The sequence below is a fragment of the Helicoverpa zea genome, chromosome 25, assembly GCF_022581195.2.
Source record: "Helicoverpa zea isolate HzStark_Cry1AcR chromosome 25, ilHelZeax1.1, whole genome shotgun sequence".
NCBI lineage: Eukaryota > Metazoa > Arthropoda > Insecta > Lepidoptera > Noctuidae > Helicoverpa > Helicoverpa zea.
The window spans coordinates 4,498,139-4,523,441 of NC_061476.1; the positions used below are offsets into that span (position 1 = coordinate 4,498,139).

Sequence of the window (25,303 nt, forward strand, 5' to 3'; positions counted from 1 at the left end):
ACTTAAACAGGCGGAAAATCAAAAGGCTCCTTTCCCCAAGGGTAGTCTTCATCCGATTTCCGCGGCAACTCAGGAACTTGATAATCAGGTCCTGGCAGGGTCAAATCCCTTGGAAAACGCCTGACATATCCTGGATGATACACTTCCTTAACAAGTCCAAGGTCCTTCCGACTTCCATCAGGACTTTTAAGAGGCTGGAACTCAAGATAGGCTTCAGATTCGTATGGCAATTGATGGTTTTCTTTCCGCAATGTTGGAAGCTGGTCTTCCACTCCTCGAATAGGTCTCTGATGAGGTAAACGGTGCCACTTTACAGGAATTGGCATCCGTGGTGTTTTGTAGACAGTAAGTTTGCTCTCACATATTGATTCGGTTATTAAAAATGCTGCCACAGCAAAAAATATAAGAGTAGATTTCACCATATTGAATGATTTTCTTAAAGTGGTGTTAGAGGTAAACAAAGTTGAGTATTTATATGGATTTCTTGAGGAAACAGGTTAAGAATATTATGAACTAGTTTCTTATGGAAAAGGGAATAACCTGTTAGAGAATTACTTATTGTTTTTGTTGTGATCTTTCCGTGTGTGCGTCATCTCATCTGCATTTCCAGAGGTGCAATATGTTAATGTGAAATCGTATGGACCATTTATGATTATTACCTAACATTGTTTCTTAGTATCCCACAAAATTTTGCAGGTATTAGATTGGTAGGTTAACACCAATCTTTTTTTGGTTGTGCTAAAACCAATTTGAGGTATCTGCAGGTACATAAAAGGCCTACGACGGAACATGATGGATTTTTAGTCAGTAAAAGTCTGACACACCCTCACCGCTGCTAACCTACAGTGGGAGGATTTGATGATCATTTGATGATTTCTACCATCAAAAACTTAAAAAAATAAAGGTACCTGCAGGTAGCTATATAACCGAGTAGGTATACTAGACTAAGTAGTATGCAGAATCAATATTACGGACTATGCACACTTATTTAGCTCATGTCCAAAGAAAACAACGTCTATATATACTTACAGAATATTTGAAAAGAAGCTTGTTAAAAATACTCTTAGGATCATTTCAAATTAAACTTCAACGTTATGCGATAAATTTTAATTTAACTTAATAATAGTTTAAAATTAATAAATTAAAACAACATTTATTGAATACTGTATGACTAGATATTATTCAAATACAACAATACAGTAGGTACACTGCTAAAAATAAAGCTAATTATCATTATGATAAAATTATTTAGTGAATAGACAATAGATTCTATCTTATTAGAAATTAGTTAAAAGGTAACACTTAGAATATAAGTTGCAAAGAAAAATTGGCTAACTACAGTTTTGGTTGATTGATCTACCAAAACTGTATGGGAAAATAAATAAGTCAATACATGATGGAATTAAAACAATTCAACAAAGATTGAATGGATGGATACACCTAGGAGCGATTCAAACTAGCAGATTTTCCTTTCGGGTTTTCCGCGCGTAGTTACTTTAGTTAATAGTTACCGGTTCAAAGGATGACACTTAAAACCGCAAGAAAGATTTTTTACTGCACAGAATATCCGCAATGGAAAATCGACCGTGTGAAAATACTGACACTGAAAGAATATTTCCAGACAAAATAAATAAATAAACAAACAGGAGGATGATGACAAAAATAAAATAAAATCACAAGAAAGTAGACCAATAGACTACATTTAGTATAAAGAAAGAGAACGGGAAGAAGAACCGAGAGAATCTATCTATGTAGACCGCTGTCTCTCTCCCGTTGCAGAATGTCTCGTATTGAGGGATTGATGCTGATGTACTGGCTCGAGGGTCCACTGTCGTTGGGAATATGTGCTGTGAAAACAAATAATAAATAATTTTATTGGAACTTACTTAACTTATCGCACCCGACACCTTTGCCTCTTCAGACTGTCTGTGTACTTTTTAATTTAAATTGGTTAAATAGTTTTGGTGTAAAAGCGCAGACAAACAGAGTTATTTTGGCAAATATTTAGTAATATTTGCCAAAATAACTAACTATGACATGATATAGAGTGTATGACATGAGTCCTGTGTTCGATTCCTGGGTCGGGCCAATAACTTTTTGAGCTACAAAAAACTTTCACAAAGCTTTTCACAGTAAGGGGTTGGTAATAATGCACCTGCATCGGATTGCAACAAAAAGGCCTGTATACAAAATTCCAAAATAAAAAGATCCCGACGAATTGAGAACCTCCTACTTTTTGAGAATAAAAAATATCTACAAACCTTAAAAGCATCCAAATCTCTAGACAGGTCTTCATCAGAATATCCTTTCATTGCCTTCGTGGCGACCGGTCCCATGTAGTTGTTGACCACAGCGAACTCAAACAGAGATAGAAACACGAACACTGAGCAGGACGACATCCAAACGTCTATCGCTTTCACGTAGGACACCGGCGGTAAACTTTGCTGGGATTGCGTGTTTTGGGTTGCTGGAAAAAAGGGTGATTATATAGTAAAAAATAAGTACCATCAATCTTGGTAAATAAGTTACACGTGTTTAAAAAGGAAGAAAAAAAACACAGTCGATGTTGTGGTCATTAGAACAGTTAATTAGCTCAAAATAACTCATATTCTAGTCTATTTTCAGTCCACTGGAATTAGAAAATTACTTGTTATGTAACTTAAATTGCAAACTTGGTCTTTTCTAAATAAATCATCAGACGTACCTGTATATTATCTACATATATGTACCACATGTGGAAATACAAAAACGGCATCAGTCCTCTGCCATGAATGTAACACAAATAAATAGGTACCTACACCAGGTATTTTCTACGACATTTAAGATTCTGTCTTCCAAAACCCCAAGCATTTTCTGCTACTTACCTAAAGTAAGCAGTGAGGTCACTCCTAAAGTGACTCTAGCAGGAATAGCTTCAGGCTTGATCCAGAATGAAATCCAGGACATGACGACGATGAGAGCAGACGGTATGTAGGTGTGGAACAAGTGGTAGCCCAGTCGGCGCCGAAGGTTGAAAACCACGGCTAGGCAGGTGAAGTTGCCTGAAATGTTAAGAGAATATTTTATAGGGTTTAATGGATAGACCGATAAGACATTTATTTAGCACAAACAATAAAAAAATAAGTGAGTACCTACACAATACAAATTAACACGATATTAAAGATAACAAAATAGATATTATAAAATTACATATTAGACGGATAGTACTGTAGAAGAAACACAAAGAAAGCAAGCGGAAAATTGAAGATCTACTTTATTTTCACTTCAATACCTCAAACATATAGGTTTTGCAGCTTTAATAGACTGCGCGAGAGTGTGAAATTCGATATAAAAATCGACTCTACTTGTATTGTTGCTGGGGAGTTTGTTGTGCCACTTCTTCGTCCCAGCAAAAACACATAGGAAGTGGTGAAGGCGTCTTAGGGACTGTCTTTTTAAATTTTGACGTTCTAAAAGTACTGTTTAGCAGCAAAGCTTGAATAAAAGATTTGGATTTTTTTGATACAGGATTAAGTGTGGATCGCCATTTACTTTTGCGAGAACTGTGTAATAGTCTTACCAGTAGAGTATTCGATGGTACAGTCAGATGTGTAGTTGTTAGAGATGTCCAGCTGTGGCAGTTCGATGTCCGGGTTGACCACTAGTGGGTCTGTGAGGTTCCAGATGAATACCAGATCGTGGACAGTGTGTGATACTGAAAACAATTTCAATAAAAATGTTAATTTAAACCAATCTATATTCGAATGGCATGGGTACCTAGTTAAAGTTGTAAGAATTTATTAAGATTTCAATAACATTTTTTTTTTTTAATTTCCGTGTATTTAGATGGTGTTGATTCATTTAGGTAATGAAATCGTCATTCACATTCACATCAAGCTTAGATATTATTGAGATGCTATCTAAGGCTGCGTTGGCTTCAGTCTTAAGAAAAATGACCAATCCTTTATCATAAACAAACAATTAGTTACTTACAACTCTCTATCATCATGGAACAGCTCTGTGTATCATGAGGATACGATTCGAACTTCATAGCACATGACAGCACGAGGGTCAATCTGAAAATAGGAATGCGAAGAAATTACACTCATCTATCTATAGTAATATTTTGAACTAATAGTTAGAACGCACTAATATCTGATAATTAGATTTATATACTTTAGACACTTTCCCAAAAACCGTATGTCGTTAATTATCACTACGGCGTGGTCGGCCCATTAACAAGTAATAAACACTAGAAAGTCAGACAACCAGCCTTACCGAGGATTATCGTATTGCCCAGGTGACTGAACAAAGCTGGTCAGATGTGTAGCCGCTTCATTTCAACACTGGTACTCAGTTGCATTCGGTTAGACTGGAAGCCAACCCCAAAATAATGAAATGTATCGGACCAAAACATCAACTTACTTCGACATATAAAGCAGCGTCTTATCATGATACAACCACAGGTAATGGTTAGGTATGCTCATCTCATGAAAAGTAACTTTCTTCGCGTTCTTGAAGAAGCAATCTGGTCTCCAGATCTTATTCAGCCAGTCTACATCCAGGATCCTGTACTCCTCATGCATGTTCTCTGGAAGACGTAACCGAGGGTCTCTCCAGGATTGTGCTAGGAATATATCGGCTACGTATGTCTGGAATGGAGAATTTGAAAACATAGTAGACTTGTTTATGAGAATTGATGAGATGAGATGGATGAAAGGCACTGTACCTAATTACGTAGCTCCTGTCTTTTAGACTGCACAATTTTTTTTGAGGGTGCGTGTCGTCGTTTCAGCTTTGGAAAATACATTCATGCATAGGTACCTTGATAAGTAGCTACTCATCAGTGGATACATATTTTTGGAATAGTATTATGACTGAATACCCGATCTTTACAGAATATGAGCGTGTTAACACAGTTTTAGGGGATCGTTGAATAGAGCCGCTTAAAATGAATAACATACTCTTGATATACCACCTTCATAGTACCTATAATATTCGAGCATAAATATTTATAAAAAAAAAATCTTTAGGGAATTCTATATTCTCCAAAAATATCAGCCCTAAAGAAGCAAGGTTGCAAAAACAAGCTTACCATACTCTCTTCATTGATGGAGTCAAGTGACAGCACTGTGACATGAAAGTAGACTATGGTGGGCTGTCCCTGCAGCTTGGGAGCCCGGTTCTTATCATAGAACTTGGCTTTTTCTGGTAAAATGTCCCGTAATGATAGACTGGATTCGGATTTCAGCTCTATTTCTTGGTATGAGGCATTTGTTCTGGAAATTTTGTTTTTGTAAATGTATTATTCGTGTTATCAAGTAAATTAGTTTTATTAATAGAAAAGTATATATCGCTAGATAGGCGTAAATTGTGGAAAGGCCACACAGCAAGGCATAGCTGAAATTGATTACTAAGTAAGAATGCAAATTGATTACTTATCTGTACTCATTTTTTTATATGTGAAAATATGGCGGAGATAAATATAGGAATAGGGACCTAGCATGACTGGTTTATAAAGTAAATATTTGTTTTCTCCAGTGGAGCACTGGAGTTTTAATAAAATCTATGTAGTTCTCTATTTACGCTGATGTCTTTTATGTGTTGGTAAGTAAACAAGAAAAGGTTTTCGATGTACTTACAGAAAACTGACAGCAGCTTGCACCCTGCCCGCCTCGATTATGTTTATAACGTTTAGAAGGAAAGTCATTAAAACACTCACTTGGAACATCATCTTGTACGCTTACACTTCACTTCAGTTCACTTAAGTAACAATTTGAGCAACATTTTGGTAATATTTCACTACAATAGGTAGGTGTATTGATTGTGGCTGATTAATCAAAGTTAGTATCGTAACTCTTGATCATCACGCATCCTGTATATCAACCATGTGGATGCTACAAGTTTTTGTGGAATCGTAGCTAGAAGTTCGTCAACGTTTTTATATTGGTGTACAGAAAGGCAAAACTCTATCAGAAACACTCTGCTGCATCAGGTTAGACTGAAAGCCGACCCCAACATAGTTGGGAAAAGGATAGGCAGATGATGATGGTATGGGTATTAAAGAGTGTGAGATAATAAATATACAAGCTTATGCTATAAGCACTTATGATTATCCTTTAACATTCTTCCGTATTATCCCTAACCTCGAATGCAAGCTTAGTTGCAACCTTGATGCCACAAACTACACGTTATTTTTATTATAATTGAAGACTTACGATTGTACAAGTGTAATCCGTTTACCGATGCAGGTGTCAACTATTTCATATTATACAATGTTGCTATTTTAGTAGACTGCAGTAAGTGCATCTGGTTAGAATGGAAGCCGACCCTAATAATCTTAGTTTGGGAAAAGGCTAAGCAGATGATGACCTATGAAGGGTATGGACATTTGATGGGGTGAAATGGGGATCTTTTTGTGAGAAAAGTTTTCGGGGTGATCGTGGAGGGATACCTACAATGAAAGAGACACTTGGAACAACCAAAGAAACGATGGAAGTTAAATGGTTGTTTAAAAATCTCTCTGTTCCGCTTTGGTGGATTCTGGCCTAAGAGTAGGTAAAATGTTTAAGCAGGGTCAAGTACCATTTTGGCTTTGAAAAGTTAAAGCTACCTATATATGTAGAGGTATATTTATGATGGACACTGCCTCCCATGAATGGAGTTTATGGGTCATGGTGAAATATTTATAGCTAATTATAACAAGTCCTTGGAAGAGATTGAGGTCATGGTGGGTCATATTGTTCGAGAGGGTAACTCACACAACGTCAAAATTTCGTATAAGAGATTAGTGTTTAGTTAAATATAAGCCAGGGATATTCACAATTCGAAAAAAATAGAGGATTATGTCGAGCTAAAAATAGACGTGTATAACTGTACATTTGATACTCAGGTTCAGGTAGACAGACTGATCCGTACATTATTCGCCCGTGTTTGGTTTTAGGTAAAGCCATGTGGTAAAACCACACGAATACTGAGTGTCAGGACCTGAGTTCGATTCCTGGTATGGGATGTTCGATCCTCCTTGTAACATTTTATACTAGCAGTCAGGAGCCCAAAATTTTGCTTGGTTAATGATTTAAGATTGCTCAGAGCAATGGACAATAAAATATGTAGGTACCTACATGATGTTTTTTGTTTTCAAACACTTCAGTGGAAAAAAAAATGGCGTAAGTGCGGCGTTGTTCGAAAGAGTTACCGCGGCTCTGGAACACAAAGAGCTCCAAAAGGATCATGGTGGGTTGTAGATCAGTAAGGCCTCTGCCTCTAATTTTGCGGGCAGCGGGGCGGCGGCGGCGGCGGCGCGGGAGCGGCAGGATCTTACGCGTATAATCAAATGGACCGGCCCTCGAATACAGCGGCGCGGGAGCGGCGCGGCGGCGGGCAACGAGCGGTGCGCTCCAGTCAAGCGGTGACCGCCCGCGGTGGGCGTCTGCATTGTAGGCATAGTGTTATACATTTTTTTTGTGACGTATCAAAATGTCTTCGGACGTGCAAGAGCTAATTATTTCGGCCATCTTTGAGAGGACACCCATATGGAACAGCAAACACTACAGAACACAACACTATACTGCTATATTGCCGCGCGATCTACCCGCTAGTTTCGAGAACAGGTATGCGTTGCCCGCCCCGCTCCCGCGCCGCCGCCGCTGCCGCCCCGCTGCCCGCAAAATTCGAGGCAGAGGCCTAAGAGTTAGGAAACGCCCTCGCGATGCACCCACAGCGGGGGGGGTCATTTGATGATTTCCCAGCAGGGAAGAAATACCTATATACATAAGTATATACCCAGATAACTAGCTAAGATGCTAGATACGTTTTAGGCAAATATACTCATCCAAAAACCAGACAGAATAATGAACTTGATCGTGAAAGAAAGCAACATAGTAGAGATACTAAACTAAGTATAATCCTAAGCGTGAGACTGCATTGTACTTATGTGGATATCGGCGTAAGGCTTCCTTATCTAATGGCCTACAATTCAATATACCTAGTGTGAATGTCGGCTTCCATTCGTATGTATTAAACGATCTATATTTTATAGTTGGCTAGAATATATCTACTTTATACCAATGAATTCAAAAGATATTTCTGAGAAGTGAAGAAGTAGTAATTTATCATCAGCATCTGCCTAGCCTTTCCCGACTATGTTGAGATCGGCTTCCAGTCTAAGCAGATACAAGTAAGTGCCAGTGTTTTACAAGGAGTTAGTGCCTATCTGACATCATCCCAGTTACCCGGGCAACCCAATATTCCTAGGTAGATAAGGCTGGTTAACAGACTATTAGACTTCTGCCTACACGTAACGACTGCCAATGAAGTAGGTACAAATGTCCACCGGACCTATAGTTACCTAATGTGCCTTTCGCAACAACATTTAACAAAATTGATTATAATTTATCTGTAACAACAAATAGTAAACAGGCAACCGTCAAATTGGGAGAATTGAGGGAAACAAATTCGCAATGTATCTTATGCCTGAAAGAACTCACGTTCTCACTTTTGGAGAGAGAGAGATGAGCTTATGAAGGCTTGTACAGCTTCTACAATAGATTTCAGGGGCATTCAGAGGAGTAATCAGTTTTTTTTCATCGACAGCAAGATAATCTTTCAATTTTCATTGGGGAATCATGGCTTTATCATTGTATCATCATCCCGCATAGAGCAAGCATGGTGATTAAAGCTCAATTCTTCTCTGTGTAAGAAAAGGCCTGCTGTGACCAGCAATGAGACGATAAAAAGGCTGATGAATCACAGCTTAGTTTATTCTAAACTGATACGGCAACACGAATCTATATCTATACATATAATAAATCTGTAAAAAAACTGTGTCTGTACATTGAATATATTAAAAAAATAATAATTGGGTGGGGTTTAGAAACAGTAATGGAGCACAAATCCAAAAAAAAAATTCTGTCTGTATGTCTGTATGTCTGCATGTCTGTATGTCTGTATGTCTGTATGTCTGTTTGTTTGTACACGCTAATCTTCCGAACTACTGAACGGATTTCAATGATTTTTTCTTTGTTGTATCAGTATTAAGCCTGGTCAACATATAGGCTATAATTTATCTTCGAAACTTGAAGACCTGATGCTGAACTCCAACAGACCAACAAAACTATAAGAGATACAAAAATGGTGCCATGGCAAAAATTGTTTCATGTGATAAGCATTTTCAGCTGAGATAATAAATTTGAAGATCTGGAACACCTGATGTGGAACCCCAAGAGCCCAGCTTCTCTGTACCATATACAGGTATGATGTTTTAGCAAAAGTTGTTCAATTTGATAAGCACTTTCTATTGACTTATACAAATTGAAGATCTAAAACACCTGATGTGGAACTCCAGGGGCCCTGCTAGACTATAGCATATGAAGATATGACGTTTTAGCAAAAGTGGTTCAATCTGATAAGCACTCTCTATTGACGTATAAACATCGAAGATCTGGAACACCTAGGGCTGCCATCCGTCCGGGTTTCCCCGGATTTGTCCTCGTTTTGACCCCGTCCGGGGGACGTCCGGGCGGGTTTTCAAAAAGCGTCCGGGGAAAACTCGGACACTTTTCATGTAAGAAAGCACCTAACTGTATTTCCGTATTTATCGGCATTATGATACAAAACACTAACCTCATTCGGTGTAAGAGTACCCGTCCGGGGAAAAAATGCGATTTACGTCAAATGTCCGGGTTTTTTTAAATCTTTGTCTGGGTTTGGCGAAATTCGAGATGGCAGCCCTAGGAACACCTGATGTGGAACTTCAAGAGCAATACTACACTTGAAATGTATAGAAATGAATGTTATGAAATAGGTATGGCGAATCAAAAAAAGTAATTAGTCCGTCTTTTAGATAACCCTAAAATAATGGACACGTATTTTTCTTTTCTCTCTCTCACAAACAAATAATAACGAAGATACAACACGCTTGAATTTTGTGTTAAGTCACTGCTTAGTACAAATTTTACATACCTAGACGTGGCGTCACGAGCCCCCACTCTCCGACTTTGTTGCGTTATATCTCATTATTATTTTGTATGTCTCTTCCAGACCTCGGGACTACAGAGTTCCGAATTTTTGGGAGGTAAACGTGGAGCCGAAGCCAACACGCCGAAGCCCTTTTGAGACAACTTTAATGAAATGGTGACACAAAACCGACGATTATCCCTTTATACACTATAGAAATGAACCCAAGGACAATCCCCGGTGGACGTCGTTAAAAAAAGACAATCCCCGGTTCTGTGCTAAACTATTGCTAACTATGGAGGAAAAGTACTTGGGCTATTGTGATGGGATGTTAGTGGATGACAATGTATTAGGTACATGTAAAAATGGCAGGTGGAGACTTGCCACCTCACTTACTGGGCCCCCGGGAACCAGTCACTGAATAGCAACAAGAGGGCAACAGGTACATGAGCGGCTGTAGGGTGAGGATACCTCGGTGGACTTTAAACGCTGATTACGCGCTCCCTGTGCTTACCATGAGGCACCTACCCTCCGAGCAGGGCTACTAATCCTGCTCTAGCGACTCCACTCTGGACGGCCAAGCCAAGCCAGAGGCGTGAGACCTACCCCCGTCATGGTTCACTCCGACCGGCCGGAGATGGGGGACAGTATACTCTCCCTGGAGAACTCAGTATATATAGCCCCGCGGGGTCGCTACTCCCCGTCATCAGCCTCAGATGTCTTGCGGTGCCTGTATCTCATAATTATTGTGGTTATTATCTCCAGAGCCTTTGTCCCAATTATGTTAGGGTCGACTTCCAGTCACGATGCAACTGAGTACCAGTGTTTTACAAGGAGCGACTGCCTATCTGACCTCCACAACCCGGTTACCCGCTCAACCCAACACCCCTTGGTAAGACTTACTGGCTTCTGACTACCCATAACGACTGCCAAGAATGTTCAATGACAGCCGGAACCTACAGTTTAACATCCCCTCCAAAAAACGGTCATTGGTATCCAAAATATACGTAGAAAGTACATACGAACTTAGAAAAGTTGCATTGGCAGGCACTTGCCAGACCTGGAATCAAAGCCGCACGCTCATACTTGAGACGCTCGTACTTGATTGGTTCTCTACCCACTAAACCACCACGACTTCCACTAAGTCACCACGACTTTGTCATCTATTTAATGTTTTTTTACGTAATAATACGTGTACCTAATATTTTTGCCACTCACAACTTAAATGCGGACTAATTAGAATCACCACTTTTATCCCTATGGTCACGTCTATTGCGGTTCAGTTCTCAGCGTTTTGTTTAGTCTGCTGTGCTTTTGCCGTTAAAGTATAAAAATTAAATATATGGAACGTTTCTAATGGTTATGCGTATTCCGTTGTTTCCAAGTCAACGGGCCCTTAAAATTCAATATTAGACTATTCAGATATTTGATTTTGCTGACCCCGTAGTCGCTGGCATAAGGGACAGGATCCGCGTACGAAGTCGCGGGCAGAAGCTAGTACCTAATAAAACTGAGGATAGGCAACAGCCTAAGCCATTTCAGAAAACGGTTGACCTTTTTCTAAACCGACTTTATGGACATCCTGTATCTGGAAGCAACGAAACCTCTTGACAGAATTACCGTCCTTATTCCGTAAAATCTGACACCACTCTTTGTTCCCTCTTCTGCAAGAGGCTATGCGGGAGTCGCTTTTGTATAACCGTATCAATTAATATTTAATCTATAATTTAACGAAAAACAAACTGAAATATTACGCAAAAGAAAGAGAAGACATGATTCACTGTCTATTTTCAATGAAGCGAAAACAATCCATACCACACTATAATCAAATTAATCACTATTTTCGCTTACACAAACACTTTTAAAGTTTATAGTTTTAAAACGTAACACACGACGCCCATTTTCGAAAAAAGATTCACTGTCACATTAATATTTTTGAATGAAAAGTTTGGAGCGTTTTTTTATAAAGATTGAACATTTTTTTCTATAAATTCGAGGAGACAGGACTGCCTTCAGCAGTATCGAAGCCTATTTTGCTGAAGTGTGAAAAGTAGCTAAGGCTGGGGTTTCACTGAGAGCGGGTAGCGGAAACCACGAGCGATTCACCCAGTACTTACCTGGGTACTACAACTTTGGCTCATTAACTACCAAATATAGCTAAAAAGAATGTATAAAGATTTCCGTCAATTCCGGAACTGATAAAGCTGTTTCGGAGATGTATGGCGGGAAGTTCAGTAACTATCGGTAAAGTGGGATGTTTAGTGTCTTTATAAGCGTACTTTGAATACCACTATGCTACCACCCTATGTCCGGTTTTCATAACAGGATTACAGCCACCGCGGCCGAGTCAAACGTTCGCGGCCTTGTCTCACTTGTTGCTATTTGACACAGCTATCGATGGATATCGATTTTATTATCATTCCTTTTTTCGCTCATTCATTTTGGTGGTACACCTACGCTTGGATATTTTCAAATCCAATTTTGGAAATAAATTTTCCATTCCCATTTTCGCCAAAAACAAAAACGACAGTTTTTCTTAAAAAAAACCGTTTAACCAAAATAAACAGTTTGTTTATGAAAACTGCCGTTTAGGGTGTCCGTAAACTTGGGTCTAACTTAGATAGACTCGTAACTTGAACTTTGGAACTTTCACTAAGCAGTCGATTCCAATGCTGGCGTTTAGAAGACAAAAATAAACAAATAAACCGGCCAAGTGCGAGTCGGACTCGCGCACCGAGGGTTCCGTACAAATGCTGTATAGATAAAAAGTGAGTTTCGCGCCAACCGTTCAGTTTAGAACAATCATAGTTATGGTAATTTCGTGAGAATCAAAATAGTTAATATTTTTTATTTTATAATATAACTAAAATAGTAGGCCAGTACCTTGTAAAAGTTATTTTATTGAAGTTATTTATATACAACATTATATAGTCATCATTCAGAAATCTGATTGAAAATAACTAATTATGTCTTAAAGGTCATGGGGCATATCTGACCCGCTTTGTAAAAAGTGGCGGACATGAATCAAAGTAGTTTTAAATCGTGGAGAATGGTATGACGTTTCTTTGAATATAAATATTTTATTAAAATTCCATGGAGACGAATGTCCAGGATCGTTTGAAAAATATAAAAGACAAGCAGTTTCAGAGGATTGTACAGGTTGCAATGCTAGTTTTTATTGTTAAAGACATTTCATAAAGAAGGAGAGTGCCAATCCGGATGACCAGGATCTGATGAGGATCTGGAAACCCTGAGAAATCGAGGGCAACTCTTGAATATTGTAGGCACGCATCGAGTCATAACCAGACATGTGAGTGTATTTTTGAGGGTACTGGTAAACAGTGAAGGTTTGGAGCTGATTTGATTATGGAGACTACAGAGAGTCAAGGGAACTCCCGAACGGTATGTTGCAACTACCACGTGTTTGGGCTTATTTTATTCGTATTGGCGAAGACTTTCCACAAAGATAGGTTTGACTGCCATTGTGGGATCGACAGCTAAGATCAGATATAGTTATGGGAACTCCTTTACAATTTATAACGTAACCTTGTGTTGGAGCTTATTTTATTTTAGGTGATGAGAATTCACTACTAACTTGGGTTAAAGCAGACCGCCTGACGACTTGTAGCTGTCGAATTGTAGGTAACAACGACTTCTAGAGAGTAGGATTCGGGGCTGCTGGCTTTACGTTTCTAGAGCCTTGACAAAAGTGTAATTCTGTCCCTTTCTTTCTTTTATAAAGTCGGCATTATTTTATTTTGTAGCATTTTACAAACAAATCCAACTTCAAACATATAAAAAAGCAACAAGAAAACAAAAGCAAGAAAGAAATTAAAAAGATGTTAGGTGCATCGGTCTAGAAGTCGGTGTCTAGAGGATGCATCTATATTTATTTAACCACCGAGATCTAGACCGATGCATATAAACAGTTTTCTTGTTGTTTTAGAAGTTGTTTTTTTTTTTGTAAAAAGTTTTTATTTTTAACTTTTGTGAAAAGTTCTCGTCAATACGAATAATATAAGCCCAAACACGACGTAACTAAAACATACAGAGTTCTCTCGACTTTCTCACGTCTCCATCATCAGATAAGCTCTAAACCTTCACTGTTTGATAGTATCACCAGACATACATCTGAGAATCAAGTTTTAATCCTATGCATGCCTACAATTTCTGATAGTTGCCCTCGATTTCTCAGGATTTCCATCATCAGATCCTGACCTGATGACAATGGAAATAAACGGCGAGTATACTCTTTCACTACAAAGAAATGATTTCTCAAATCCGTCAAACTTGGTCGTTTAAATTCCCCATTGAAATGAGGAAAATATTTGATGTTTTCACCTGATTTTCTCTAGATTCCCATGGTTCACATTGATGCGACTAATGCCATAGTAAATGCCTTTATCATTATACTGTGCTATATTTCGTTCGTATCCGCCTTGGGTATGGTTTTCATACTAAGGTGCCCAATGACCTTTGAATGATTTAAAGCAGTGCTTAGCGTGTGACGGAAATTCGTCTAAGGTGTCGGTAAAACTGCTGTATCTTTTGATCGCGTTAACTTAGAAGTTTGATTTTTTCATTGCTTAAAGCAGTGTTTCCCAAAGTGGGCGATAACGCCCCCTTGTGGGCGCTGCAGGTCTCAAGGGGGGCGGTAAGAGACCCAGAAAGAAAATAGGGGCGTTGTGTAGAGGCCTGGGGGGTGATTTGTAATTTTATTTAGCTAGGAGGCCTCTTAGACAACGACTTGTGAACATCAACTAATATGAATTACAAGATTGCTCAGACTCGGTTCTATATTTCTCTCCACGTAGTTCATATATCTGTCATGTATCCTATTTTACTGAATATAGAAAAAATAAAAATCATGTCAATGTCAATCGGTCGCTCCGTTTCGTAATTAAAGTAGATACAAACAAACAAAGCGCCTCGGCGCTCCCACTGCGGCTCCGCATCGCTGCCAGTGCGGTGAATCTGTGGACCGCCTTGGGCACCATGGTCTTTCCTGTAGCAAAAGTGCTGGTCGCATGGCACGACACGCCAGCATAAATGACATTATCCGTCGTGCTCTTGTCACCGCCGGAGTGCCAGCCATTTTAGAACCCAGAGGCTTGGCGCGCGACGATGGCAAGAGACCAGACGGGATGTCTATAATGCCTTGGAAGATGGGAAGGTCTTTGGTGTGGGACGCAACCTGCGTCGACACCCTTGCACCTTCCCACCTCCCCAGTACGGCGAGCTGTGTCGGTGCAGCTGCTGCAGCCGCGGAAAACCTCAAGCGGCACAAATATGTAAACCTCACCGGCAATTGCATTTTTGAGCCGTTTGGGGTTGAATCCCTGGGACCATGGGGCCCAAGTGCCCACAGACTCTTTCGAGAAATTAGTAAGCGATTAGTGGAGTCCACTCGTGACCAAAGGGCTGGCCTATACTTCGGTCAAAGGATATGCATTGCCATCCAGCGTGGCAATGCAGCCAGCCTTTTGGGCACGATCCCAGCTGACAGCGATGCGGATGAATATTTTGATACTTAGTTTCCCTATAATAAGATCATTTTGTAAAACTATTGAATAAAATCAATAAATCGTTTTTAAGGTATGTATCTATGGAACAAACAAATAAAAAGGCAACAGACACACTTTCGCATTTTGATAGTTATTAGTACTCGTAGATATCTATCATGTTTTAACAAGTTTTTGTTAAATAACCCGAATTGTGAATTCCTGTATCAGTCGGCTGGTTCAAGTTGTACGACCAGGATGGCACGGGCAGAAGAGACAAGTCACTGAGGGTGCCATTCTAATCTGCAAAGCCTAGGTTCACTTCATTATTCAAATTTTAAACAAAACTACAACAGTGCATGCGCAAACAAGGCATGACGTCGAGGCGGCATTGGAGGGGTGCCAGTCCGGCTGTCACCCCTCTCTTTCTCGTTTATTTATGTTTTTTCCCGGTTTACTTAAATTAATTCGTTAGTGTTTTTTTTTCACACTTGTTGAGGTACTTTTGTGCCCCAAAACTAAACAATTTGCGCGGTTTTTTTTAACTTGTTTTGGTACTTTACTCTTCAAAAAATCAAAAATTTCGCGCTCGCTGCGCTCGCGGCTTTTTCACTTGTGACTGGTTTTTGTAAAACATGTTTGGGTTCTATTATGTCCCAAAACTCAAAAATTACGGGCTCGCTTCGCTAGCGCTTCAAAAGTTTGCAGTGATCTGTCTCCGGTTTCTTTATGTTAAACCAGGCAAAAAGCACCATGAATGACCACATTGCACCATATTTTGTCGTTTTTTTGGGGGGTGCTCAATAGGTAGTCCGCCCCGGGTGCCACCCGATGCTACGCCGCCACTGTAAGAGTCAACTTGAGACCTAAGCGCCGCGGTATGTTACCTACCTGCGCTCAGGTTTCAAGTTGCGGGTTATAGTAAAAGTTTCTTTTAGAACTCTCCGTTAATAAACATATATAGGTCACAATAATTAATTAATTTAATTCGAAGTTATAGTGGTTTTTAAATAAGTGAAAAAATGGGGGGCGCTAAAAAAATATTTATTCTCAAAGTGGGCAGTAGACAAAATAAGTTTGGGAACCACTGGCTTAAAGGGACAATAGACCTAGGTATTTGGTATAAATTTCAATTTGGTACCTTTATTCGTTCGTGAGAAATAAGGTAGTAAGTTTCATTTTATTAAAATATTTTTATTATATTATATAACAAAAAAAATGAGATTTTCGCAATTTTTCCTATATTTGCATTATATAACAATGCTTCATGCCAAATTTCAAGATTCTGAGTTTACGGGAAGTACCCTGTAGGTTTTGATTCCTTTGCGAGTGTCGAGAATTTGTTGATAATATCGACATAATCGGTTGTATCTTTTGATTGGCTTGGCTTAGAAGCTTGATATTTTCACAGCCTAAAGGGACAATAGACTCGAGTATTTCATGTGAATTTCAGCTTGATACGTCCACGCGTTCTTAAGATAAAGGGTCTTGACAGACAGACAGACAGACGGACAACAAAGTGATCCTATAAGGGTTCCGTTTTTTCCTTTCGAGGTACGGAACCCTAAAAACGGATATAACTTCGTATCTATTTATTTAGAATAACATTATATGCTTCGCCTTACACTAAATTAACATTTCAATAATGCTAACATAATTTCCATGATAGTACTCTAGGGTTCTACTAAGTTATATTATTAAATATAATGCACCAGACAGTCATTATTATAGGATACAAATAAGCAGACAGATCGCATAGTGGAAATTTTTGATAGTCAATACAAAATTATAATAAGAAGGAAAAAGGAATATTTATACAATAATTAGATACTGTTGACTAACCCAGATATTACGAGTAAAAAAAATAAACTAATTAGAAAACTACTTAACAAACTTTAATTAGTGTTAGCCTGTGCCCCTTTCTTTCCAGTACCATAGATTTTCTGACAAAGATCAAGGAATCTCCATTCATTCAATTCTTCTGGTCTCTCCCTCACCATATTTCTATACTGTGTCCTTATTTCAGACATTTTCTTCGAACATGTGATAGCACTTTTATTCAATATACTAGAAACTTCCATCCATAAGTAGCTTCTTACAAATTTGGGGTTTTTGAATTTATCCAAATTACTTAGATACCATTCTAAAAGTTGTTCTGTCTCTTCGTCTGTCCAACTTTCTTCCGTACAAGACTCTTCAATAACAGGCTTCGGTTGATTTTCTAAAACTAGTTTGATTGCTATCTCTTTAGCAAATATCTCCTTTAGAAGGTCCTCAAAAGGAGTTTTTTCTGTAACTTCGTTAGCATTTTTATTCATGTAAGATTGTTTCAAATAGTTTATTTTGTTAAACACTTTTGTAACAGGTTCACAAATGTAGTTTGCCAATTCAGTCCATAGATATTTCTTCTCAAATCGGGGACTAACAAAATCTTCAATATTTTCTAAATAATATTGTAATGCTTGTATAACTTTGTCATCAGGTAAAGATACATCTTTGTACACTTTTCCGTCTTTTAATGCTTTATTTTGTTGTGTTTTAGCGAATTTTGGTTTTAGTCGCATTACTTTCTCCATTAAAGTGTAGTAAGGAGTTTTCTTGCCATTAGGGTCTGTTTCGTCTATTTGTTTATGGTTTGCCTTGAGTTTCGCGAACATTTTTCTGCATGAAAGTGCAGTTTTATCTGGTAGTTTGGCCGCTATTTCTGCCCACATCTCTTTGGGAATAATTTCCTTTCCTTTGTGTGATCGTATGTAGTTGATGTAGAAGATAAGTAGCCTCTTTTTAGTTCTTTTCGTCCACTTGACGAGTTTCACCGGTTTTGGTGGTTCTTCCGTGATAGATTCCTGTGATTCAGTCTCTAGCTGTTCCTGTATTATGAATTGAGCGTTTTCTATCTCTGACAAGTCTTGACCTTCCGGTATAACTATGATGCATTGATAATCGTCTTCTGGAATAGAAATTGGTTGATATAATGATTTTTTTTTACAATTAACATGTCATGATGTGATTGGGCAATAACTATAATGTTAATTATGGCACTATTACCCAAACAAGTGGATTATTGTTTTTTTTTTTTTTTTAACTAACCATAAAGGACCAAGTCACACATAGAATGTAGAAGTATGTGTGTATTGTTTTTCACACACAACTTTTTCACAAAAAAATGCAACCGAGAAATGATAAAACATTTGCATTTTACACAAAAAGAACAAAATTCAGAACAAAGAGAGACCAAAAAATTGTACTAACCTTCTTGTTCGTTCTTTTCATCAGATCCCATTGGCACCTCAGCATATGTCTCATCAACTTCCATGCCTTCAGCAACACCATTCTCATTACTATTATAAATATTTTCAAACATATTAAAATATTTCCAAGATATTTTGACATCAGGATTTCTTGTCCTCATAGTTTTCAGCTTCCTATAAGACTTTCTAAGTTCAAGAAACTTCTCTCTACAAGCATTCTCACTTTTACCTATCTCACCAGCCAAGTCTGACCATTTGGTAGCATCTTCTATATTATTGTTGATTTCATAAAAGTTTTGTGAGAAATAATTGAAAAGTTGCTTTATTTCTTTTGCTGACCAGTCTTCGCTGTCGTCAGAATCTATTTTACCGTTTTTGAGTTTCGATTTTATTGCTCGGTAGCCGAAGACTTTTTTGCAGAGAGCGTAGTAAGGCCAGAGAATTGGCATCTCTGGTTTGTTAATCTCTCTTTGGACATATGCTGTGTAAACCTGTTTAAGGTTTCTGAACCTGTGAGCGCATTGTGTGGCTGAAATTCCCAGCTGTTTAGCCAATACCTCCCACAAGGAATGTTTGTTTCTATTCGTTGTGGAGAACTTATCTTTATTCTTCTGGTAGTACTCAAGGATTTTGAAAGCTTTCGAGTCTCCTGAACGTCGTTTGGTGCGTTTAGTAAAGCCTCGCTCGTCGTAACACTCCTCATCTTCACTAAACTCTTCTATGGAGTCCTCCATTTTGATGTTTACTTTTTTTACTGAAAAGTGAAAGAAAAATCATTAAAAATTATTTAGGCAACATCATCATCATTTTATATATAAAAAAAAAATAAACATTTTATTTCCTACAAAAATAAATAATATGTTGTCTATTGAACTAGGTATGTTCATTTTAACCAGATTAAATACTCACCACCAACCATGCCTGAGTCAGCAGTGTTATTATGATTCTTCAAATTTTCATACCCTGAAAGCAAGTTTGTATCCATTCCATAATCAAATATCCTATCAAAGACCTCTATGTACCGCCAATCTATCTGCATATCAGGATTTTCCTTCTTATCATTCAATATTGTCTTGTACAGGCATAACAAATCTTCCCATTGGCTTCTGCAACTCTGCATTGTTCTTTTCAACTTCTTAACTATAGCTGCCCAACACACAAAGTGACAGATGGTGTCTTTATACATCTCTACGTTCTCATAGAAGAATTGTACCAGTTCATCCAATTCTTCTGTCTTCCACACCTCTAGTTCAGGCCTCCTGGTAACCTTTGACAGTTGAACCTCAACTTCTTTCGATACCAGGTTGTCAAATAATATCTCAATAGTTTTCCTTGTACGTAAGTCGTAGCCTCCCGCGATATATTTGTCTAAGTGCTCGTTTTTAAGTTCTTCATACTTCGACTTGCAAAGGTCAGCAGTCTTATCTAATAGGCGTCCTATCTCATTCCATAAGAAAGTGTTAGGTATCGTAGGGTCTTCAAACTCTTCAAAGCAATCAAAGCAGTACTTGACTAGTACAGTCATTTCAGTGCTGTCCCAATCTTCAACTGTGGGTGGTTGTTCCTCTACTACAGCAATAGCTTCATTTTCAATATAAGTGTACTGTTCATTTACATATTTTCTATGAAATTCTTCATCGCCTTCAAATATTTTGTCAAACAGTTCCATATACGGCCAGTTGATACCTTCAGAGCCGTTCATTCGTCTCTTATCTAACAATCTTAAATAGTGCTGTTTGTAGTTCAAAAAGCGTTTTTGCCAATATTCACCATTATCGTCTCCTAACTCTATCGCAATAGTCTCCCATATCCCCCGCCTCCAATACTCTTCCTGAAAATTCTTCTTGTATTTCAAATACAAGTTTAACATTGTTTCCACTTTCTCATCAGCTCGACTATTCACCTTTTTAACCACCATTACATTGTCAAAATTCTGTTTTAAAGTGGGAACTTTGATAATTTGTGGTTCTGGAGTGTTTAAGGTTTCAACTGTGATAACAGGGGTGTCATCTTGGAATATTTGATGGCATAGTTCAAAATATGGCCACTTTATATAGACTCCTTTTTGTATATGGCCACAGATTTCATTGTACTTTGCTTGTAAGCTGAGAAGTTTAGCTTCACATGCGGTTGGGGTTTTACCAACAAGCATGGTCTTGCAAGCCACAGTCCAAAGATGTTTTTTCTTAGTTGTTCCAGATATAAAAGTTTGTTTGTTATCATTGTAGAATACAAGAAGTCTCTTGGTGTCTTCCTCGGTCCAGTTGTCAGTGAGTGCTGATAGATTGATGTTCATTTCATTAGAATCGTCTCCGACATCTTGTATGATGAAAGAGTCATCTTGCTGAAGTTGTATTGCTTGGTTTTCGATGTTCTCAACTGTTGTTATTACACCTTCCTCATTGCCACCGTTTTCTGTAAATTAATATTTTGGAGATTTAATTAGGCCATGAAAGTTGTAACAAACTTTGTGTAAGATTTTTATGCATCATATCACGGTATTTTAAACTCACATTTTTTTTATGAAAATTATAAATATATAGTTCTAACTAGCCACACTACAGGGAAAATTAGCTTGAATTATTAAAATGTCATAAGATTGATTTCTAATGTTTGAAAATGTATTTTAATGAGAACTTACCATCAACATAGAAGAGCAATATTTCCCCATTGGGTTGCATTTCAGTTTTAACAACTATGGACTCCATTTCATTCTATGGTTGCTCACCTGAAAAACAAAAAAATACTATTACTTCTAATCATCTTCTCTTGAAGATATATGGGTTCTTAAGAAAAAGAATCTTTATTTACAGAAACATGGTATTAGGTACAGGTGTTTTGGTAAAGTTACATAAAGTACAGTATGTCTCATCGCTCAATTGGTATACAAATTTTGAATATACATTGGTACATACTACATTGACATACATAAAAATAAATATTAATGTGTCATACACATATAAACCTTTAAGCTATGTTTGCATACAGGAGTTTAGAAGAAGTCATGCAGTGCCAACCCAAATATAATCATCTGCAAGGATATTGAGCCCTGACCTTCAGCGCAGAAGTGATTTATTGGTTTATTGCCATAAGGGTACAGTGCGCAAAGCGATCCCCACTCTTCCACCGAGAGCTCATTATCCTTGCCGATAACTATAAAATTGGTATAAGAGCAGGAGAAGGATGATAATTAGGGCAGAGAGAATCTATATCTAAGTCATATTACAGTATTAAACACTGAAACACCCTTGGCTTTTTAAGTAGTTACATTGTATGATTTGCTGATCAATAATAACAGTATGATATGACCTAAAGGTCATCTTTATATTTCAGATTGTTATTAAGGTTATTCATAAAAAATAACAATTTTTCAAGTCTGTAAGTTCAAAATGAAACCGAAAGAGTCAATAAGAAGCAGTAATTTTCCAAAAATGTTATTTCGTAGTATAAAACACCGGTCATGATTGTGTGATTCGTCGCAAGTTTTTGTATGTCACCCATTAACGAAACATGCATAGAAGACCTAGATTTTACACAGAAATCAACAGATTTTACTGAGGGAATCATATAAGTAAGTTTTTGCGTTAAAATGGTATGTTTTCAAAGGATACACGAAAATAGAACAACAAACAAAACACTAGGGCTTCGGTACGTTCCTAATATAAATTGGACAGCCAATTTTCTGAGTTTGTAATATATAAATATTGAAATACTTACCAATAAAATAAACCCAACAATTTATTTTGATCCAATTTGACATTGGCGGCCAAAACACAGAAAGTTGATCGGATATCAAAACAATTTATTCAAAAGAAGCGCAGCAATGCGGTATTAAAACTCACACTGAAGCGTTTCGGCCGGCCATTTTGATTTTTGAACCACTACGAATTAGGACAGTACACACAGATGGTATCATTAACAAATTATTCAATATTATAATTTTTAACAGCCTTATAGGAATATCTGCAATACTAGAAAATGCCCCGCTTACTTTTCAAAAAGAAACCTTTTTCAAATTATTTTATTACTGCACGAAAGGTGAGTACAGTCGTGCACAAAAATGACGGTTTTATTTGTTTGTAAAAAGTTTTATAAATCTGTGGTCACCCCCTTCCCTAATATTTATCTGTTGTCACCCTCTTATCATTACCATAGATAGATATGATATGACTCAGGTGTCAGTGGTGATAAGAAGCGAAACATTTTATTTATTTATCATATCAATATTTATGAATTAAGTGTGTAACTATTTTAAGACAAATAATAGCGTTTGCACTTTAATATGTTCGTGACTATAGGATGGTGAGAAGATAGTTAAACATTTTATTCCTCATTATACGTTATGGCGGAAGGACAACGCAGTGAAAAACTAGAAATGATCACTCTTCACAAGATTTTATTCACAATTTGTGCTTTCTCCCTCCTATACAAGTATTATACTAGCACTACCCCTAATATTGTCCGTATAAAAGACCCAAAGTTTAGTCTTTTAGGACCATTTAACACGACCCAGATAAAAGTTGAGGATAATTACAATCAATTGATAGATGTTAACGAATTTAACTTTATAATTAACCCACAACCATGTAAAAACTATCCTAGTGGGTTACTGTTAATGATAATTATTTCCTCAAACCCTAATAATCATGAAAATCGTATGGTGATACGTAGTACATGGGGCCGGAATCATGACTCCACTAAAGTGGTGTTCTTGATTGGAGAACCGGAGAACGTGACTGTGTCGAACCAAGTGAAGAATGAGAGCATCAAGTATGGTGATATTGTTCAAGGAAACTTTGTAGATGTCTACAGAAACATGACTTATAAACATGTTATGGGTTTGAAATGGGTAGCGCACCACTGTCCAAAAGCAAAGTATGTGTTGAAGACTGATGATGATATTGTGGTGAATTCTCGCGAGATGACCCACTTCCTGGCTAGGGAGCTGTCTCCATGGGGGGCTAAAGACCTCATTGCTTGCCAGGTTTTAGAAAATGCAAAAGTTCAAAGGTCTGCAAAGTCTAAATGGAAGGTGACCACTGAAGAATATTCATCTGACTATTATCCTACTTACTGTGCAGGTTGGTACTTATAGTTTTTTAAATATTTGTTATTAGTACATGGAATAAAAAATATTGTGTTTATTATTGAAAAAAAAAAAAGATTGCTCTTATATATATAAGCTCTACAAAGCTTACCTCTTAACTACAGTTATAAAATATTGTTCAATATTCCAAATCTAAGACAAATTGTACAATGTTCCAGGTTGGGCGATCCTCTACTCTCAAGACGTCATACCTCGGTTACTAAAAACAGCTCAGTCAACACCATATTTCTGGATAGACGATGTCCACATTACCGGAGTCATTGCAGAAAAGATCGGAGTAGCCCGTACTCCTCTATCCAGCTTGATATTAACACAATCAAGTGTCAACAAGTTAAAAGTTTTTGGACCTAAATATGTTGGTCCATTTGTATTCGGCCCTCCAGATTTGAGCACTGATAAAATCATAGACATTTGGTCATCTATTCCTGCATAAGTTTTATGTCATACCTTAGGATTGTAAAATCACTGTTATTTTATATTTGCCAGTATTTTTTTGCATTGTATGATGATAAGGTAGTACAAGTTGTTTTACTGTGACGTGCATGTGGCCTTATGACCATTTTATATTAGCTTCTTATCACAGATCATCTGCTAGGCATAGTAGGCATAGAGGGAACTATTTCTTACACAAAGATAAAAAAAATCTTCTAGTATTTCTGATACATATGCTATGTACTGCCAAGTTATATTAAAAACCTTTCTGTTTTTTTTTTGCGTAAAAAAGTAATAAACATTTATAAATACCTACATTCTATGTAAGTTATGCATTTGCAGTTTTGCATTTTTTAAATTTAGCATAAATATTATTGTAGTAAGATATATTGAACAATTAATTCTTATGGCGCTTTCGCTATTTATTTTTAGTTGCAAATTGAATAGCCATTTTATTTATTACAGTTACTAAAGAACACTATGATAGTTATATTTAAGTCATTATTTAGTATTAAATAGACAAAGTTATACATATTTATAATGTTAAAACTCTTTAGAGACAACTTTTAAGTTAGGAAATTATATTTATTTTGCCAAAGATCTGTAATGCCATATCTTGAATTTTGGTAAATCTTATGTTAGAATGGTTGTAACCTAGGAAACTATGCTTTAGTTTCCTAGTAAAATGCGTTTTTAAAATTAATAAAAAAAAAAAACGAATGTTACGGTTTTTAAACCGTGTGAAAATATAAAAATTGATGTTGTTGCATAATGTATAATTAAGAATAATATTTTTATTATTATGTTGTAATTATAAATTGCATAATTATGTTAACATGTATGTTGCCATGTTTTAAAAAAATGTAATAATGTGCCTTGAGTAAAATAGATGTTATACCAAATACTACCTATGTATTTTAAATCTCAGTAAAAATAATTAAGTTTTGCTTGATGTACAATTGCAAAGTCCAGAATCCACTAACTAAAGCGTAGAAGTTTTTTTTTACTTATTTACATATATTTTGAATTTCAAATAACGCAATTTTAATATTTTTTTAAAATATTCGTCTCGACCC

At 37.2% G+C, this 25,303-nt stretch overlaps 3 protein-coding genes across 4 annotated transcripts; 1 reads left to right on the plus strand and 2 right to left on the minus strand.

Annotated features, from left to right (window-relative positions):
* Window positions 1-1,156: 1,156 nt before the first annotated feature.
* On the minus strand, window positions 1,157-5,917 carry LOC124642678 (glycine receptor subunit alpha-4-like). Its single transcript, XM_047181274.1, has 8 exons — window positions 5,622-5,917; window positions 5,075-5,258; window positions 4,405-4,631; window positions 3,973-4,055; window positions 3,560-3,694; window positions 2,865-3,041; window positions 2,262-2,467; window positions 1,157-1,847 (listed from the first exon to the last, which is right to left on the minus strand). Exons 1-8 carry the CDS (start codon window positions 5,711-5,713, stop codon window positions 1,674-1,676), a joined length of 1,278 nt encoding a protein of 425 aa, XP_047037230.1. The 5' UTR covers window positions 5,714-5,917; the 3' UTR covers window positions 1,157-1,673.
* Window positions 5,918-17,014: 11,097 nt separating this feature from the next.
* Window positions 17,015-22,616, minus strand: LOC124642560. Of its 2 annotated transcripts, none has more exons than XM_047180989.1 (5): window positions 22,406-22,616; window positions 21,330-21,416; window positions 19,598-21,103; window positions 18,690-19,442; window positions 17,015-18,384 (listed from the first exon to the last, which is right to left on the minus strand). In XM_047180989.1, exons 2-5 carry the CDS (start codon window positions 21,394-21,396, stop codon window positions 17,333-17,335), a joined length of 3,378 nt encoding a protein of 1,125 aa, XP_047036945.1. In that variant the 5' UTR covers window positions 21,397-21,416; window positions 22,406-22,616; the 3' UTR covers window positions 17,015-17,332. The 2 variants fall into 2 exon arrangements, with proteins under 2 accessions (XP_047036945.1, XP_047036944.1); XM_047180988.1 differs by having other exon boundaries at window positions 17,015-18,387; window positions 22,406-22,590.
* Window positions 22,617-22,785: 169 nt separating this feature from the next.
* LOC124642563 (beta-1,3-galactosyltransferase 5-like) lies at window positions 22,786-25,134 on the plus strand. Its single transcript, XM_047180994.1, has 2 exons — window positions 22,786-23,769; window positions 23,954-25,134. The coding sequence occupies exons 1-2, from the start codon at window positions 23,031-23,033 to the stop codon at window positions 24,226-24,228; spliced, it is 1,014 nt and encodes a 337-aa protein (XP_047036950.1). The 5' UTR covers window positions 22,786-23,030; the 3' UTR covers window positions 24,229-25,134.
* The last annotated feature ends 169 nt before the right edge of the window (window positions 25,135-25,303 follow it).